Here is a 19,436-nt window from a genome sequence, read left to right as displayed (position 1 = left end):
TTTCTAGTGTTTCAAAATGCGAGTGTTTACATTATGACACATTTTTTTAAGAGATGAAATAATGTACAGTGGCCAACTGACAGACAGCTGCTGGACAGCTTATGTTGTTTAAATAAACCGTGGTCAACATCCTGATTATAAAACTCAACAGAAAGTTCTGGTTCTGATACTCTCCGCCACCTGTGTTTCCCACAGAGTCCCGCTGTTAGACCTCCAGGACAGCAGGTGGCGCCAAACACTCGTCACGTGGCTCCTCATTTGAAACAACGGCGCTCCGTAGAAAGCCGGAAGTGTTGTAGTTGTTGGCGGAGCAGAAGCTAACTGAGTTAACGGAGTTAACAAGTGAACATGAGAGCGAGCAGATGGCGGCAGATTTCAGTCTGACTGCGAATCCTCGTCTGGAACAGGTTCGGTTCTGCTTACTGGTCTTACTGCTGCACCCGCTCAGTGGGACCGCCTGCTGGGTGTTAGCTTAGCTGCGTTAGCTGCCGGTGTTCCGACGGTTTGTGCTCGCTTGTAGTCTACCTGTACATCTGATAACAACCATGCACCTGTGTTTACCTGAACACCTGACAACAACCCTGCACTCGTCTTTACCTGTACACCTGACTCGGGCCAGCATGACACACATCGACAAAACAGTGCTAGGAAGCACGCTGCTGTTATGAACTAGCTGTTAGCTTCGAGCTAACGTTGCTAACTGTATACACGGAGCTCTGCAGGCTCATAGCCGAGTCACAAACTGATTCAGTATCACTTAAACTAGCCCCTAAAACCCACCTAAAGACCCGTCTGTTACATAATAGTGGTATTATTAATAGTAGTTAATTTTTTTTTAAATTATACAGCACCTTAACGTCAACATTTCAACAAGAGTTCTGATGGACAGAAGATTTACAGAAACAAAGAAACTGCTCAGGGACACTGAATTACTGACACATCAATAACGCATTAATGATTCTGATCACACTGGTGTATTGATTATTGGTCTATCTGTCGCTGATGTATCAGTCACTGGGGTATTGATTGCTGATATAGATACAAGTACAGTTAGGATGTGTAGTTTATAAATAGATAAAACTAAGCAGAATTAGAAGCCACACTAAGGTTTTTTTTCTCCCTTCTTTGTACATCTGACAAAAGGCTGCTTGTAAATAACCCAAACAGAAATAAAGTAAGATTGCATCAAACAAAAAGATTTTCACTCCAATTTTTGCAAACAAATATAAAAGAAAGGCAACACTGATTGACTGTGTGGCAATGTATCAGTTGCTGTTGATGTATTCATTGCTAATGTATTGATCACTGATGTACTGATCACTGGTCTTACTGATTGTCCTCTGTGTGTTCTAGTGGACGGAGAGGCGGCGTGCAGCAGAAGAAGATGTTTGTCCTCTGGAGTTTAAATGTTTAAGGACGGATGGAGGAACGGATGTCTTCAGGACGGGACGGAGGTCCGAGACAGCACCCACACCTGGAACAGAACGTCCCAGTGAGAACAGACAGCAGGAGGACATGACTCCTGTCTCAGCAGTCTCAGGTGACTGATACACTTTAGATTGTATTTTATGTCCCAATTTGGTGGATTTCGCCTGTGGACAGGTGTGAACAGAGAGGTATGATGAAGCCACATGTTCAAGTGTCTCTGTCTCCTGCTCAGGTGAGGGGACTGTCACCAGGGAGACCAATGAGTCCAGCGACGATGAGCTTGGTCGACTGGACATCGACCTGGACAGGAAATCCAAAGAGCTCAACCTGACGTCCAGCAACGTGCGAGCCATCCTGCACGTGAGCAACATGCACATGGCTTATGTCTCTATCCACAGTGTGATGTATTTCTGTCCTCAGAATCTGACATGTCTCTGTCCTGAGTGTGATGTGTCTCTGTCCTCAGTCCTCTAACTTGCTTTGTGTCCCCTTTCAGGAGGTGATTACCCATGAGCGTGTGGTGGCGATGATGAAGACAGCAATCAGAGACACTCAGGATCTGCCCATGTTTGTGAGTGTCCTCTGTGTCTCTGTCTTTAGATGGACTTCATTGTGTCTCTGCAGTGTCTCTTCTTGTTCGTCTTCCTTCATGTGTTCATTTTGCTTTATCATGAAGGTTTTGTCTCTGTCTGTCTCTTTAATGTCTGTCTGTCTGTCTCTCTCTGTCTCTCTCTGCCCTGCTGTCTGTCCCGTTGTTTGTCTCTGTAATTATCACGAAAGTCATGTGTCTCTCTCTCTTTCTCTCTCTCTCTCTCTGTCTCTGTGTCTCTCTATCTCTCTAACATCAGTCTGTCCCTGTCTTTATAGTAAAACTCATGTCTCTTTGTCTTCAATCAGGAGCCGAAAATGACTCGTTCCAGACTGAAACAAGCCATCCAGCAGGGACAGGTAGACTCAACCTCCTACAATCCTCTCTTACAGTTTCCCAACAGTTCAAGACAACCCTGTCTAACCTGTCTGTCTGTCTGTCTGTCTGTCTGTCTATTTGTCTGTCTGGTTCCAGCCACTAAACTGGAGTCTGTCAGGAGTGCACTTAGTCAAGGTAAAGTCATTCAGTCTTTCTAACTGTCTGTCTGTCTCTTTCGCAGTTGTCTGTCTTTTTAACCGTCTGCCTGTCCTGCAGCCTCCTCAGTTTGTTGACATTGATCTTGAGGAGGATGAAGATTCATCTGATGAAGAGTACTGTCCTGATGAAGACGAGGAGGAAGACACGGCTGAGGAGGTGAGTGACTCGCCGACCGTCCAACCATGGTCCAGTATTATAACATGTCCAGCGCTGAAACATGTCCAGTATTATAACATGTCCAACACTATATCACTTTAAGTGTTCCTCTGAGTTTGTGTAACATTGGCAAGTTAACACCTACAGACTGCTGGTCCTCTTTTAATCAAACTACAGCTGTTTGATTTCAAGGAGAAGAAGTTAAACACTTTATGACTTGTTTCTGTGTAGAAGGAGCAGACACACCTTGTGTAAAAACTATAAGTAGAAGACTGGTCTGCTTTTACGTTGCCAGAGCGGATCTCTGTGGTGCATACATGCCACTTACACGCTGCTGTCACGCCTGTTGCCAGTTCCACTGATTATAGTGGAAGCGCAGTGCTGAAACAGCTGCTCCACAAACCAACACTAATGCCAGCGCAATGTGAACAGCTGCTGGGTACTGTGGACTGGACGTCCCGTCAGACCGGCACAAGACATCATAATTCATCCCGATGATAAATTGTAAAATTCCAAGCAACACTTGAAAAACTCCTGTTGCTGCACCAAGCTTTTACCAACACTGTCAAAGAGTGTTTCAGCTGCTTTAACAAACATCACTCTGTGTGCAGAGCTTCCTCAGTGATGGAGACAGCTTGACTTCCCCTCCTAGAATGCATCAGGGCTCACAATTCAAACCTCCAGAAGACCGGAGGGCTGAAGAACCCCCACAGGTACGCTAACCCCTGACCCAGCAGATACCCTAACCCCTGACTCCTGACCTTTTCAGGTTCCTGAGACTCACCTAATTATAGTAATTTCAGCCTTCTCAACTCCTCTGTTCTCTGGCCCGTGATACAGAAATCCATCTTGGTGCACCATCACAAAGGACGTCTCAGTTTGTAAAATGCAGCTTGAAGCTCAGGGTTATAATTCACAGGTGTATCACACAAAGCAGGAATATACAAACCATGTCTGCAGCAGCATTGACTAATGTGTATATGATATATATCCCTCAGTACTGATATATGTCACTCTTAGTTTGTATAGTGCTATTTTGAGAGATCATAAAACAGAGGTCCAGTAGTAGGTCAGTGGAATAAAACAGTGGACATGTGATACAGCTGTGACCACACATCGTATTTAATTGAAATTGATTTAAACAGAAGCTCTAAACTGAGGATGTCTCAATTTGTTCAATACCTGTTGCCTCAACTCCTCCTCGTATCTCTGGTGGGACGGACTAAGATGTGAGGAGAGGAGTGTTGGATGTACTGTTAGTGAAATGAGATCAGGCCTGTTTTTCAGAGATGTCCGGCACATCTTAGGGAACAGATAATGATGTCCACCTGCTCTCCTCAGCAGCTGCTCTCTCCTCCGGCTGAATCCTCTTTCATGGAGAGACTGAATGCTGTAGAGGAGGAGCTGGACTGCAGCCCCACCTACACCTACGACCAGGTACACCTGTCTGTCTCTCTTTTATCTGTCTGTCTGCCACCTGTCTGCCTCTCTTTCTTTCCACCTGTCTGTCTCTCACCGGTTTCTCTCACCTGTCTGTCTGGCAGTCTCTGGACAGAAAACCTGATGCTGATGATGATGGTGGTGGTGGTGGTGATGAAGGTTCCAACTGTTTAGCGTACCGCACACGCTCCAAGCTCCGTCTGGTTAACATCCCTCTGGGTCAGCTGGAGGCGGAGCTTCTTGCCCCTGACATCACAGCGGACATGTATGATCAGAACCACGCCCAGCGGAAGGAGGATCGTCATTGGACGAGGTGGCTGCAGGGTCTCATGGCGCCTGATTGCGAAGGTTAGACTGACAGTAGCACCGCCAGAATCAAATTCTGCCTCACTTTATCTTCATGTTGTCAGTTTTTTCTTGTGGAAAGTGTGTCTTCTACCACTTTGAGAGTTTCTTCATCTTTTTGTCGTCACAATCAGAAAATCTTTCTGCAACATCTCTGACTGATTTGCGCTAAATTTTCTTTTTGTTGGACTGACAGCACAGTGCTCAGACTGTACTCAAAAATCTGGATTTGTTCCTCATGAAGTGTAAAATGTGCAGAAACTGTTTTGATTTCACTATAAGTCATATTTTTAATCAGTTTTTCTAAAAGTGCAAATTAAAAAGAAATTTGTCTCAGTCAGTCAGTCTCTCTGCCTGATATGAAACATTCCATTCATCTGTTACCATGTAGAATAACCAAACAGTTCCAGAGACAAAACAATCTGTAGCGGATTATTTAAAAAAGCAAATTGTGGAGAGAGAGAGAGAGCTCTGACACTTCTGATGATCAGAGTGCAGGAGATACAGATTGAGTCAGTTAAACAGAAGAAATAGCTCCATTCAAAGTGAAACTAATATTAACAGCGATCACAATTTTGGCTTCCTACAATTAAGTGAACATGATCAACTGCAGTCTTGATGTTTATTGTGCGGTCTGCTCATATAAAAGTGCATTCATGGAAAAGAGTAGATAAAATCAATTCAAGTTCATTCTTTTCTAACTAATGTTTGGTCTCACAGCTGTGTGAGGAAACTGCAGCCTCCTGGCAGTGTTTATATAATAATATAATAATGCAAATATTATTTTCTTAATGGTTTAGTTCCATTATGTTCCTGATGGTCTGAGTTACTACAACAGTTTTATTTTGCTTTAATAATGAAGCACAATTTATTTTATTTAGTTTTAACCATCTTTAGATGTGAGGCGTTTAGGGAACATCAGTAAATAGTCAATGAGCAGGTGTTAAGTAAGAGAGGAGTTTAGCCTGAGCAGTTTATAGGGCTGATATCAGAGTAAAAGTGGTGACAAAATGAATATGTTTTTAGATTAAAATATTTTATAGGTTTCAAGTTTCAAATCATTTAAAATATTTACGTCAATGCAAACTACGTTTTGCATGCAAGTTGGATTAATAGTTGTAACTTGTTGTTTTCTCAGACGAAGCTGATGACGACGATGACCCCGAGTACAACTTTGTGGATGATCTGGATGAACCGGACATGGAGGACTACCGGACAGACCGGGGCGTGCAGATCACGAGTAGGTGACGTGGACGTCCGAAGGTTCTGGTCTTGTTGTTTCACTTGTTGTTCTCACTGTGAACTCTTCTGCTTCTTTTTCAGAGAAGGAAGTGAATGAGCTGCTGGAGGAACTCTTTGATACAGTGAGTTTAAACGTTTGGTTACTGAAACATCATTTGGTTGGTATTTCCTTGCTGACTTCATTACTTACAATAATTTTGTCACAGATTTAAATTTCACATCAGACTGCAGTTAATTACAACAAACAACAAGTCTGTTTCATCTTCGCTGTAAAACACAAACCAGTTCTTTACATCATCAATGGCCAAGACATCTCATTTCTCCTGAATAGTTTAAAACCCAAACAGGAACTCTTCACGTTTCTGGATTTTTGGACTATTTGGTGCAACAGACCTTCTCATGTGATGCTGAAATCTGTTGCAGCTCAAGGACGAGGAGGTGGCAGCTGAGGAGGAGGAGCAGGAAGGAGAGGAGACTGGACAAAAATTCAATGTCCCCCAGGCTTTACGGTAACGCTGAGTGATGCATGATGGGAGGTCAGAGTGTCGAACACATATCTGTACAAACACATATTGTATATTTAATCAAACACAGTCACTTCTCAAAATGTTTAGACCTGCACTGTGGTGCAGAATAAATGTAAAATGAATAACATAGACATTTCCCACCAGTCTGTACTTAGGAACCAGAATAACAAACTGAAAACATGTTGTAGACAAATTAATCCAAAATCAAAGCTGAAATCTTGTATTTACTGAAACTGTGGTCATGTTGATCTTGTTTGCTTTTGTAACCGTTGTTGTTTTTTCACAACCTGATTAGATTACACCTGTGGCAAACTGAACTGAACTGAAAAAGGCAAAGGCAGGTTTATTTGTGTAGCACAATTCGTACCCGAGGTCATTCAAATGACTTCACACAAAAGTATAAGAAGACAGATAAAATCAGTCCGTCCACAGAACATAAACATAATTATTAATTGATTACATTAAAAGCACAGAGGCAGATAAAATCAATCCATAAAAACATAATTATAATCATTCATTTGAAGAGTACAGATAAAATACTTTCAGCTGTTATATGCACAACTAAATAGAACTGTTTACAGAGTTTAGATAGATACACATCTGTGTATAAGATTAGATAAGATATGCCTTTATTTATATATAAGATAAGATAAGGTTTATATACAAGATATAGATATAAGATTCATAGATCACATAGCATGTCACGTGTTTGTCTAAAGCATGTTTTCACTTTGTCATTCTTGGTGACTGAATGCAGATTGATGGGATAATTTTGACGTTATTGATTCACAGTTAATTCTGGAACACAAAGTGAAGGTCTGAATGTATTGTGAAGTGACTGTACAGCTATACGAAGACAAATCCATACAGAACATCTGGATTACAGACGTCACAAGTTCTAATACTTTGGTGTTAAATTGATTTTAAACTCCTGAAAACGTGCGGATCCTTGTGATTCTGTGGTCCTGAAGGCAGTGAAGGCAGTATAGACGTTGCATGTTCTGGACGGTAATGTGCAACTGCAGCAATAAACACATGTAGGGAGATATTTAGTGTATGATGGATGGTCAAAGATGAGCTATTGACGACCAAAGTCATAATGCAAGCTGGTTTAGTCTAACATAACGATACACTCATAAGCTACTGTTGTCAGTGGTCAGTCTATCAGATATGTCACTGATTGTCCAAACATTCTGTGTGCAGCAGCTGTTTAAACTAACTTCATGGAATCATCAATACTCTCTGATGGAATCTCAATAGTTTTGCTGCTGTGACATTTACACTTGTAGAGCTATACAGCCACACTTCTAGAAACACGACAATGTACGCATGAATACAAACAGATTGAGACACTCGTGTACTTACCGTACAGTCGGTCCTCCTATTGGGACGGTGCAGCAGAGAAGTGCTGTAACTGTTTGGGTTGGGAGGAACAGAAAAGTCCTCTTATGCTTCTTCACTAAAGAAACATGAAGAAGAATCCAAGTTAGAGGAAACATTTGGTTTCAAATTGTGTCCCATTTTATGCTCTGCCCCCTTCCAGGTCAAACTGGTTACTAAGTTCGTGTGTCCCTCATCTATGACTACATAACATTCAGCTTACTTTATTTATACATCACAACATATCCCATGCCAGTAGTGTTGAGTCAGAGGAGGAAACAGTGACACACCTGGACACAGTTTTCTACCTGTTTGCTGTCCACAGTTTTGAGGCGCCGTTAGCTGGCATGTTGACGGAGCGACGGCAGACGGTCAGGAAACAGTACGAAGCTCTGCAGCAGCGGAGAGCCCTGCAAGACACAACTAACCAGCCCCGTAACAACGGCTACGCCAAGGACACACCCTGTCCACCACCCGACACCGCTGCATCCGTCTTAGTGCTGCCAAGCTGGATGTGCCCTGCCCTCCACGTGGACTACGCCCAGAGACTGCAGCTACAGCAGCAGGTGCAACAGGTATGCAAGATGTGGCGAGCGCTTGGCTGGTGGCCTCAGGACTGAACCACTGCTCCATGCAGATGGTGTGATTCTGCAGGCATCACCTGACTATGGAGGTTGACTGGATTCAGCTGAGGTCCTGATGTCCAGGTAGGGGCTTTAAGAATGTCTCAGACTGCTTCCACTGTTGTTCTGGTCCTGGACCTGGACCTGGATTGGCAGCAGGAGGTAGTAGACAGCTGATTCTGTTTCACAGTGTGTCCTTTATTTTTGTATTTAGTGTCTGTGATCAGCTGCTCTTCATCTTTAACAATAACCAAACCCTTGAGTTTAAATGCACAATTTAATTGACAGCAGCTTTCTCTAGGGTGTTTCCCCTGAGACCATGTGACTAACTGTTGCTTTCACTCTTAGCATGTGCAGCTACTGGCTCAGGTTCACCTGCTGAGTCGCCGTGTTGATGCCCTAAACCACGAAGCCTCCATCACCAAACACTACCTAGTAAGTAAACAACAATACAAACAGTATTTGTGGGCTGTACAAGAAAGCAAGTTTGACATATCCAGGCTTTTTATGTCTAAGCCGGCTCTAAAGTCCCAGTCGGAGATAACAGGTGGTTGTTAACTGTTTTCTAAACTCAGGCTTTCTGCTTCAGACTGTTGGTGTTTAATGCGTCATTTGATTCTTCTTCTGCACTCAATCAAACGATCATATGTCGCTGCTTCAGTCAGGTTGTTTTAATGTAGAGCTACAAGGAATATAACAATATATGACAGTAAAAAGCTGCTATTGTACATGATGCAGGACAGGAAGCCTGGTAGAAAACTGTTAATCATGTGTAAATATATTTATTTTACTGATCAATACAGGTGATTATTTGTAGTTGACAGCTGCACCATAAGCTGTTGAACTTTAAACTTCGTATATTGAATCGTGTTGTGTTGAAGTGCATTTAGGTCTGACATTGTCCCATAATGCAGGAAATCACTTTAATTTTTGGTCAAATCAAAGAAAAATGAATGTTGCTGGTTGACTATTCTCTGTAATAAATGCCAGTAGAATAATCAGTGTTCTCATCTCTGTTGCATTGGCTGCAGTGCTACAAGCAGCAGTGCAAAAGGACTGAGCAACAAATCAGGACCACACATAAAAACATATTTATATGATTTCTGCGTTACCAACGTGTTTACAGATGAAATATATTCCATCAGCTGACTGTCTGAATCACTCAGAGGATCATCAGTAAATTATTTTTGTTACAGGAAGACACTTTTTTCAACAGATTTAAATCTAAACTCTGAACAGAATCTGCTCCCGACCAGGTTAGCTCTGCAGTATCTGTTACCATGGTGATGTAGCTGTGCAGCATCCGTTACCATGGTGATCTGGCAGGTTAAAAGAGCCTTGGTAACACTGAAAAGTCTGACTTTACGCTCAACATGCCTTGCTAACCCAGTAATCTAACGTTGTTGTACAGCCCTCTGGTCATTGGACAACAACACAAACACGACCTGTTCAATCAGTAAACAACACAACAATTCTCTCTTCCTCCCCACAGGATGAGCTACAGCAGTTTGCTCATCGCCGAGAGAAGGATGGTCTCCGCAGCAGCTTCAGAGTGTGTAACCTGCAGGGGGCACTGGATCTCCTGCAGGAGGTGGAGCAGAGGGAGGCGCTTCCACCTGCTCTTCCTGCACCTGCAGCCTCCAGACGTTGGCTACCGAGGATGACTCCTGCAACCAACAGTAAGGAGGACAACTGAACCTTTGCTCTGACTGAATTTTAAACACCTGTCAGACACAAGTTTGACATTTTTTACCATGTTTGACATGTTTGACATTCTATCAACTGGTTATGTTTCTGGTCTTGGTTCTGTTTAGGCCACGCTTTCCCCCTGCTGCCTGCTGACACTGCCTGGCTGTTCGCCACCCGATCTGTCTTTCTCTACTCAGAACTGCTCCCTATCTGCAGCCTGGACCCTGCCGTCCACAGCAGAAACCACAGGAGTGTTTACACTGCCGGAGAGGACGGGTACAAATGTCTATGTCTCACCACAGTTTGATCATAGAGGTCTGCACAGAGCTTTTGGACTTCTGTTTGTGTCTTGACTTGCAGTATAAAATGTTGATCTCATATACACAAATGTGAGTCTAACTCTGTCCAGTCAGTTCATATTTCCACAAGTGGGATCTAATGATTAAGGATTAATAAAGCTAACAGGATAATTATGACCACAGTTTGAGACCTCAGCAAAGCATCTGAAGACTTTTATGAATCAGAGATTTCAGTTTTTCAGATTTTCATTTCTAGTCATTTAAACTTGAATCTACAACACAGTAAAGTAAAAGGCTGATAATGATATAACACAATAAGTAACCACAGATACCTGCAGAAAGGTACAGGAGAGGCACAAACTACACACTGTCTGACATAATGTTTCCCATGATGCCTCTGTGCAGGCTGATTGTTCTGGGCCTGAAGCACTTCGAGGGGACACTTCATGCAGATCAGCTGATCAGCTCGTACCTGCTCTGTAAGAGTCGATGGAACTTCAGGAAACACGTCAGAGAGATTAGCAGTTCGAGAACAACACGCAACAACGTCATCAAGGTGGCATCACTGTGACATCACCACACACATTTTCAGAATACTGTAGCAGCTGTATTTGTGTCCTGTAAGAATGTCTCACCAATACCAAAATTATTTCTGCACCCCTGGAGACTGCACCTATCGGGCCGCACATTTAGAACTTTTTATCAAGACCGCGCCACCTACTGCCATGGGGGATCACGAAAGTGCATGACTTATGGTTTTAAAGGATGATTTTACTCAAAATATACCATACAAGATGTATTTAACACAAAGTTCTACCTCATGTCCAGATACCTATAGTTTTAAAGGTTTATTCCCCCAGTTAGTGCATTCTAACTAACAAGTTAAGGAGTGGAAGCTTTATTTCACGCAAAATACAACTTGCTTACTAAGACTTGCATTTGGACAAGTTGTTTAATTAGCATGCTTCATATGCTGTGGGCTTTGTGGTCTCTAGCATTCAACTCAGTAGGCAAACATCACTGGTCCTAGAAGTGCAGCCTCCGGGGCTGCAGACATGCCCTCATTGGGTGGGAAGGCGTAGCTGAATTATTGACTTGTCATATTTTCAGACTTTCCTGATGCAGGGGGTCGTCCCTCCTCTTCCACTTGCCTGCAGCAGAGTTCAGCCAGAAGACCAACGCCCCCCAGTGGACAGAAATACCTCCAACATGCCAAACTGGCTCAAGGTTGGAAAAACAAAACCTGATTCAAAAGCTAGATTAAGACCAGGATCCAGATTCACATCAAGATCCGGATCAGTGTAAAGCTTGCTGACAGAGAGTATGGCAGAATGATATCATCATAGATATGTGCTTATCTGACAAAATATTTAAGTAAACATTACAGAAATGGTCAAAATGTACCTCAGGAAACTCCAGGTCAATATTAGTGTAACATTGCAGTGCCGGTTTTCACCAACAGGTGTCAGTTCTCATGCGTTTCCATCCATCCATTATCTATACACCACACAATCGTCACATGGGTCGCGGGGTGGGGGAGCTGGAGCCTGTCCCAGCCGATTTAGGGTGAAGGCAGGAGACACCCTGGACAGGTCACCAGTCTATCGCAGGGCTACACTTAGAGACAGACAACCAAGCACACTCACACCTACGGACAATTTAGAATCACCAATTAATCTCAACATGTTTTTGGACTTTGTGGGAGGAAGCCAGAGAGAACCCACGCTGCGGGGAGAACATGCAAACTCCACGCAGAGGGATCCCAGTGCCAGTGACGCGAACCGGCGACCTTCTTGTTGCAAGGCAACAGTGCTAACCAACTGCGCCACCTTACAGCCCCTGATTCAGTTCAATTTATTAAGTGGGACAGGAAACAACACCTGATATCAAGTGTCAGCTGTTAATATATAATCTGTTACATGTTAAATATGTGAAACCATGGCTACAAGGAGAGATCAAAAACGTACAAATCTTAGAATCAGCATGGCCACATGTTTCCAAGTGTCCACAGGTGTTACCAACAGAGGAATAAATGGAGGCTTCACACACTGTAGATACAGTCATGCAAACCTGCTGGTGAATTGTGGGTTTCAGAAAGTTAACTAAACTGTAACTAACAACCGTAATTAACATGTAGAAAACAGATTAGGTAACCCCTTAATGACAGACTAACCAACCCATCACTGACAGATTAAGTACGCTCCACTGACAGACTAACCAACCCGTTACTGACGTGTTGTTGGTTGGTTCTTACCTGCAGAACAGTCAGCAGATCATCCAGAAGACCCGGCTGGACTCCACCTCCTACCCCCCCTCCCTCCCCCCAGGTTGCGCTCTCAGGCTCCACCCCTATTGGCTCAACAAGTCATCCCGCCCACCTCCTCGTCAACACAGACGCCTCTTCACTCTGGCCCACAATGCATCTCTGTTGCCCCTCGCTAAAGCCCTGACTGACAGACAGGTAGACGTGCAGCCAGTTAGCTACCTGTCTCTTCCTTCTCCAGGTGTTTCGTTGCTCTCTGACCCCCCTGCTGTGTCAGGAGCCCTACCAATGGCTCCATCTCCTGTCAGTGGGGCCGTCCCATTGGCTACTGTTCATCCAGTCCCCTCCCACCCCACACGCACTGACGTTATCCAGTCTTGCCTTCCTGTTGGCCAAAATATGCAGCAAAAGGTTTCTGAACAAGAACGCCCCTCCCCCCTCCCATTCCTCCTCCCCTTGTCCTCCCTGTCCAGCCATAACACTACAAATCCCATAATACCTTGCTCAGACACAGTTGTGAAGCCCAGCTACTTTCTGCTCCAGATGATGTGGGCGCCACCACCTCCCCCCTCCACCACCTCCCAGCCTGCTCCTGGGAATCAGCAGCCTCTTGCTCCAATGAAAGAAGTGCACGACACAGTCTCAAAGTCACGACCCTCACCTGAGCAGGTGCGGCAGGTGGAGGAGGGGAAGGAGAAGCAGACTGTTCTTCATATCAGTTTGAATGGAGGAGAAAACAGTGGTGGGGAGGAGCAGATGACAGAGGGGAGGGATGGAGGAGGAGACAGGGAGGACGGAGGAGAAGATAGGGAGGATGGAGGAGAAGATAGGGAGGAAGGAAGAGAAGATGGGGAGGATCAAGGAGACAGGGAGGATGGCGGAGAAGATAGGGAGGACGGAGGAGAAGATAGGGAGGATGGAGGAGACAGGGAGGATGATGGAGACAAGGACAGGGATGAAGATCAGGACCGGCAGGGTGAGGAGGAGGAGGACTTTGATGACCTTACACAGGATGAAGATGAGGAGGAAGTGATGTCATCAGCCTCAGAGGAGTCGGTGCTGTCCGTTCCTGAGTTACAGGTAACCAGGAAGTTTCTGACATCATCAGGGTAAGGCTGACATTCGACTTCTGTTGTGAGACTGACCTCTGACCTCTGACCTTTAGGAAACCATGAAGCAGCTGACGTGGCTAGCAGCGGAGCGGCGGCTCTGTGCAGACGGAGACTCGGAGGAGGATCACTCTCCGACGTCTCCTGGTTCTCAGGAGGAGGAGGAGGAGGAAGAAGAGGAGGGACCGAAGGGAGAGGAGTCAGTGGAGGGGCGGAGTAGTAAGGTGGGCTTAGACGAGGAGACGCCATCAGGAGAGAGGACGCCCAGAGGAGGAGGGAGATGTTCTGGACGAGGACGAGGTAAGATCTGTCTCTGGTAACTTTTTTTTTTTTTTTTTTTTAAATTGACATCATAACTGAGTGTCTTTTGTCGTCTGCAGGTCGAAGCCGACCTCATCGTGGTTTGAAGAGGAGCCGTCAGGAGCGTCACAGTAAAGACGCCACTAAACTGTTGCTGCTGTACGATGAAAACATCTTGGACAACGACCCGCACAGAGAGAGCAAAGATGTGGCGTTTGCCCAGAGTTACCTCAACAGGGTAAGACTATAGGATGTGTCCTATCATAGAGCTGAGGGACGGACTGGAGACTGTCCCCAACCAGAACCCCCAAGGACAGGGTCGGGTCCATCTGAGACCTCCCTAATGATTCTGACCTGGTTCAGCTGAAACACACTTAACTGAGACTGAAATTGTTTCCACATGTTTTCATCTTTTCCCCTAAAATATATTTTATTGACTCATCATTTCTTATATATACTGTCTTATATATAAAACCTAACAGTGAAATGTCCTTGCTGGCACAGGTACTATAGCAGATGAACCCAACACACATTTTATTTACCTGCCACACTGATATGTTGAGAGAGTGTCAAGTTTTGTTTTTTTATTTATTTATTTATTTTTTTAAATATATTTTTGGGGCTTTTTGCCAAAAAATATATTAAAAATATGTCTTTATTTAGAGCAGTAGAGATAGACAAGAAAGGGGAAGAAGAATGGGGAGAGACCTGCAGCAGCGGGTCGTGAGCGGGGGAACTGTAGCCCCTGTTTATGAGTCGCCTGCTCAACTAGGTGAGCTATAGGGACGCCCAAGAGAAAATCAAGTTAATCCTGAGACTTTGTCTGTCCCACTGTCCATGGAAGAGATTTGTTTCAGTTGCTGCTCACTGACTAACCCAATGGAAACTATAACTAATAGTTCTAGGAAGAATATGTTTATTCTGGCCAAACAGTCCTGAGACTGAACTCTGCAAAGGACAAAGTAATCAGCACTGACCCTTACACTGAACCCATTACAATTACAATCGTAACCCAAACATCAGAGGTGTAAGTTTCATGCAGCGTTCTTGGAAGGTTCTATCTGCATTTGACTTGTTCCTCCCAAAAAAACAGCTTTTACAGATTTCAAGGGAAGTTCCTGAGAGGACATGTTGTGATTTGGTGCCACAAGAATCAAGCTGACCTGATTGTTGTGGTCCACAGGTGCGTGACGCGCTGCAGGACGTACCTGGTCAGATGGAGGAGTTTGTGTCTCTGCTAAATGAGTTTGAGCAGGTGGGAGAAGGAGAGGAACTGCTGCTGCTGTACCGGAAGCTGCGCTGCATCCTGGGGAACCGGATGGACCTCCTCCGAGACTTTGCTGCATTCCTGCATCCAGAGCAGGCCCTGCAGTGTGGACTGGTGAGCTGCACAGGTGTATAAGGTGGAAAACAGCAGGTGTTTGTATGTTGTCCACACAGTCTACATCAACCTGCTGTTTCCTGTCAGTGTTTATAATGTCACTGGTCACAGGTCAGTTTACAGTTCAGGTGTGAAACAGGCTCTGAGTGATTGATGTTACCTCCAGGCAGCATGAAGTTTTCCTCATGAACTTTAGTGTTTGTTGAAATCATGAACTGTCTCCACAGTTTGAGGAGCAGCAGGCGTTTGAACGCAGCCGCCGTTTCCTGCGACAGCTAGAGATCAGTTTTGGAGATAATCCGTCACATTACCAGAAGATTATCAAAGCTCTGCAGACCGGTCCAGACCTGAGTCCAACCAGTATCCACGAGGTACGATTGGTATGAGACCAGATTAACCATCATTTATAACTATACAAAACCTATTTAACCATTGTCAATGAATAGAAATAAAAAAAACTGTTTAACCATATATCATTAGAAACAGAAATTAGTTTACCATTATTAATAAAATTATACAATAACCAGTTCAGCCATATCAATAAATATACAGAAACCAGTTTAACAAGTGGATTTTATTGAAGCTAACAACAGCTGTTTAATGGTTTGCAGTTGAAAGCTCAGATGGCCACGCTGCTGAAAGGCCACACCCATCTTCAAGCTGAATTCTGGGTATTTTTTGATGAGCTCCGCCCACCTCCAGCCCGCCCTGGACAGTTTGAAGAAGCCCATTGGCCAGAGGATGGAGGGGGTGGATCAGACGGTGGAGAAGGGGTTGGCCAGGTATCAGGAGGCGGGGTCTGTAGCGGCTTTGAGGAAGTGACACTGCCAGAGCTTGAAGAGGAAGAAGAGGGTCTTAAGATCCAACCAATGACAAACCGGCGCCAGAGGAGGAAGATGGACGCACACAGAAACTACAAGGTCTGCAGAGGACCTAGGTCCTTTTAAGAATTTGGATCCGATAAAGGTTTGAATCTTATAAAGGTCCTATGAAAATTTAGTTCCTTTAGAGATTTGAATCATACTAAGGTCTTTGTCCTATAAAGATCTTGATCCTAGTAAAGGTCTGGATCCTACAACGGTCTGGATCCTTTAAAAGCCTCGTTCCTTTAGACATCTGGGTCCTTTAATAGTCTGGACCCTTTGTTCTAGTTCATTCAAAGAGTTCTTGCCACACTGGTCAGTTTGTTGTTTACAGTGCATGTTGTGCTTCCAGGACTGTGATTGGTCAGATAAACACTGGTCCTGCCTCTGTCCCGATGCGAAGATCCGCCGACACAGGAGGAAAGAATGTTCCCGCTGCCATGGCAACAAGGTGTGTCCTCATGTTTGCTCTGGTTCCTGCACTACAAAGCAGGCTTTAAGGTTATTGAGGTAACTTCAGGGTTAACGCTTGGTTTCCGGTACTACAACAGTGATTCATGTTTCACCACATACATCTCCATGGTAACTTGTGCTGAACGCCTTACCTGTTCCATACAGATTATGCTAGTGATAAGATCAGCACGTATTAAAACGCCGCGTACTGACCAATCAGTTCTCTTGGAAAATGTTACTTGAAGATGTAGTGGAGCTCAGTGCTAAGATAGCAAGAGAGGATCAAAACTTCTAGAGTTGCAAGCGATTTCAAAGTCATGTCATTATTCTATTTGCCTTTGTAGAGCAATTAAATCCTAAAACAGAAACTGATCAAAACACTAAAGCCTTACAGCTGATTGTTGACCTCATAAAATCACCATGAAAACTGTTTTTGTGAGTAGCATGTATAAAGTAGCATCTATAAAGTTGTGCACGCTATGTGATATGAGAGTCAGCCTACTTAGAGGTTTGAATTATGTTTTTTTCTGTTCATATTGTACTAGCTCTCAGACTGTTTAACACTGCAAAAGAACAGCTTTAGAAGAATACATCTAAGCAACACTTTAAAAAATATATGCAGTTGTAATAATAGTCCGATCTGCTCGTGTCCTAATATCTTTGGTGGTGACATTAATAAGCCTGTCAACACAATCTGCAGTTTTCCCTCCTGCAGCAGCTCCTGCAGCTGTGTAACGTTTAGTGTAACTTTAACTTTTAGTCTGTTTAAAATCTTTCTCTAATATTATAGTTTGCTCTTTTTTTTGGTAAAATATGTCACTCTGCCGCCAGTATACCTGTCCATGTCTGTGACTGGTCATTTGATACCAGCACCACCTCTTTTATATGAACACACTTACATCCAAATTCAATAACCCTGAATTGACTCAGAGTTGATAACCAGCTTCATGAGACCTCATATCCAGAATGTTGTAGTTGGTTAAGTAAAGCCAGATAAACCAAAAGATGATCTGGGGATGTTGAACTTATTTTGTTTCCAGGTGTGACAAACAGATGTTTGCAAATACCTGACTCACCTGTTGATTTCTCCTGCAGACCTCAGGGGGAGTGTCCAGGGCCATGAAGAGTCTGGACCCTCTCTACTCTCAGATAAGCACTGCCCATGACGAACCAGGTGACAAAGACCTGGACCTGAAGGGGGGTGATGACAGTCCACAGCCAGGTGTGTCACTGAAGCATGTGTTCATTTTAAACAAACCGCCTGGTGTGTGTTTGCTGAGAATAACAAACCAACTTCTTGTTGTTGACAGATCAAAGTGGTGCATCGTGGGAAGGCCCATTCCCTCTGACTGATGAGAAGGAGGAGGAGGAGGAGGAGCTGGACGATGAAGAGGGTGATGAAGAAGAGGAGGAGAGGAAGACCAGTGAGAAGGAGCAGGGTCTGACAGGAAAGAGGAGCAGGAGAGAGGAGGCGCGACAGCCCCCATCCATCACCTCATCCGTTACATCCACCTCCTCTGTCTTCACCTCTGCATTAGTTAGCTCCTCCTTGTCTCCCTCTGCCTGCACCTCCTCCATCACCTCCTCCTCCGTTTCTTCTGTTTCTCCTTCTGCCTGCACCTCTTCCATCACCTCCTCCACTGTCACCTCCGCCTCCGTTTCTTCTGTTTCTTCCTCTGTCTGTACCTCCTCCAGCCTCGGTTCTTGCTCCTCTGCTCCTCCTCGGCCCAGTCCTCCTCCTGACCTCCCTGTCTGTGCCAAGAACATTTCTCTGACGGCGAGTGGAGAGAAAGTGATCCTGTGGACCAGGTACACATGAGTTCGAACTACCGTCTGTGCTCCTCTTCCTCGGATGTGCTGTCTCCTCCTCTGTAAGGAGCAGCAGGAGTTACTGACCGTTGTTTTGTTTCATATCCAGAGAAGCTGATCGTGTCATCTTGACAACATGTCAGCAGGAGGGGGCCAATCAGGACACTTTTCAGGCCATCTCCAGCCTCCTTGGCAACAAGACGCCTAGTGAGGTAATTGACTGTTGCTTCTGTCGGCCTGTGATTTGTTTTTAAGCTCTATGCTCACCTGTCCTTGTGTCTTCAGGTGTCTCGCAGGTTTCGGGATTTGATGCGTTTGTTTCGGACAGCAGCTCGTCAGACCAGCTCTGAAGATGAAGCTCCGCCCACCGAAGCAGCATCAGCCAATGAGACAGAAGACTGATATTCACTAAGATGAAGACACTAATGTCACCCAATGAGAAGAGCTTCAGATCAGGAGCAGAAAATGTTGTTTGATATTTTGACGATTTTTATTGTAAAAGACGTTTTAGGTCACAGCTGTTTATTGTTCATATGAAAAACAAAATGTAAATACGAGCGTTCAGATTATTTAATGTCTTTGTAAAGATGTGACATTTTTTTAAACATTAAATCAGTTTTTCATCACTCAGTCTGCTGGCATCTTATTAATTTGAAATTCATTTTGACTCAACAGCACTGAAAAACTGTCACTAAGAAACAAAACAATGCCTCTTGGTCATATTTCTAAACTGTATTCTAGCTTGGTTTTGGTTTTAATTCCTATTTCCTTGGAGGAATGTATACAAGCTCAATGGTTCGCTGCCAGAAGACTAACTTTACTAGCTGTACAAGTGAACAAAACACAATACGTCTGTTTTATACATTTACATTATTTTAAACCTGTAACTGTTCTACTCATCTTTAATCAGAGACAAGATTGTTGAATACTAGTTGAAAAGTGCAATAATATTAAACTGTTTCACAGTTGTGATGAAGTTGTGTTGCAGGGACGTCAAACTGTC

The 19,436-nt window shown here is 44.2% G+C and overlaps 1 protein-coding gene across 1 annotated transcript; it reads left to right on the top strand.

The window, feature by feature from the left end:
- The first annotated feature begins 355 nt into the window (after positions 1-355).
- On the top strand, positions 356-19,063 carry gon4lb (gon-4 like b). The gene is made up of 31 exons (XM_008298738.1): positions 356-407; positions 1,354-1,540; positions 1,661-1,788; positions 1,925-1,999; positions 2,326-2,376; positions 2,492-2,530; positions 2,612-2,710; positions 3,322-3,423; positions 4,052-4,147; positions 4,255-4,498; positions 5,634-5,735; positions 5,819-5,859; positions 6,161-6,246; positions 7,970-8,219; positions 8,616-8,702; positions 9,760-9,946; positions 10,082-10,232; positions 10,661-10,811; positions 11,366-11,482; positions 12,516-13,260; positions 13,405-13,598; positions 13,684-13,927; positions 14,008-14,165; positions 15,111-15,308; positions 15,536-15,679; positions 15,920-16,228; positions 16,524-16,622; positions 17,720-17,846; positions 17,935-18,433; positions 18,543-18,645; positions 18,719-19,063. The coding sequence occupies exons 1-31, from the start codon at positions 363-365 to the stop codon at positions 18,833-18,835; spliced, it is 5,175 nt and encodes a 1,724-aa protein (XP_008296960.1). The 5' UTR covers positions 356-362; the 3' UTR covers positions 18,836-19,063.
- Positions 19,064-19,436: the final 373 nt, after the last annotated feature.

This window comes from Stegastes partitus, unplaced genomic scaffold, assembly GCF_000690725.1.
Source record: "Stegastes partitus isolate 25-593 unplaced genomic scaffold, Stegastes_partitus-1.0.2 Scaffold1346, whole genome shotgun sequence".
NCBI classification, from domain to species: Eukaryota; Metazoa; Chordata; class Actinopteri; family Pomacentridae; genus Stegastes; species Stegastes partitus.
The sequence above is the reverse complement of the archived record's forward strand: the minus strand, read 5'-3'. Positions and strand labels throughout refer to the sequence as shown.

Coding starts and splice junctions, on each gene's coding strand:
- gon4lb (XM_008298738.1), top strand. CDS start 363: ATGGCGGCAGATTTCAGTCTGACTGCGAATCCTCGTCTGGAACAG. Junction 15,309..15,535: donor AGGCCCTGCAGTGTGGACTG/GTGAGCTGCACA, acceptor CTGTCTCCACAG/TTTGAGGAGCAGCAGGCGTT. Junction 16,623..17,719: donor CCCGCTGCCATGGCAACAAG/GTGTGTCCTCAT, acceptor TTTCTCCTGCAG/ACCTCAGGGGGAGTGTCCAG.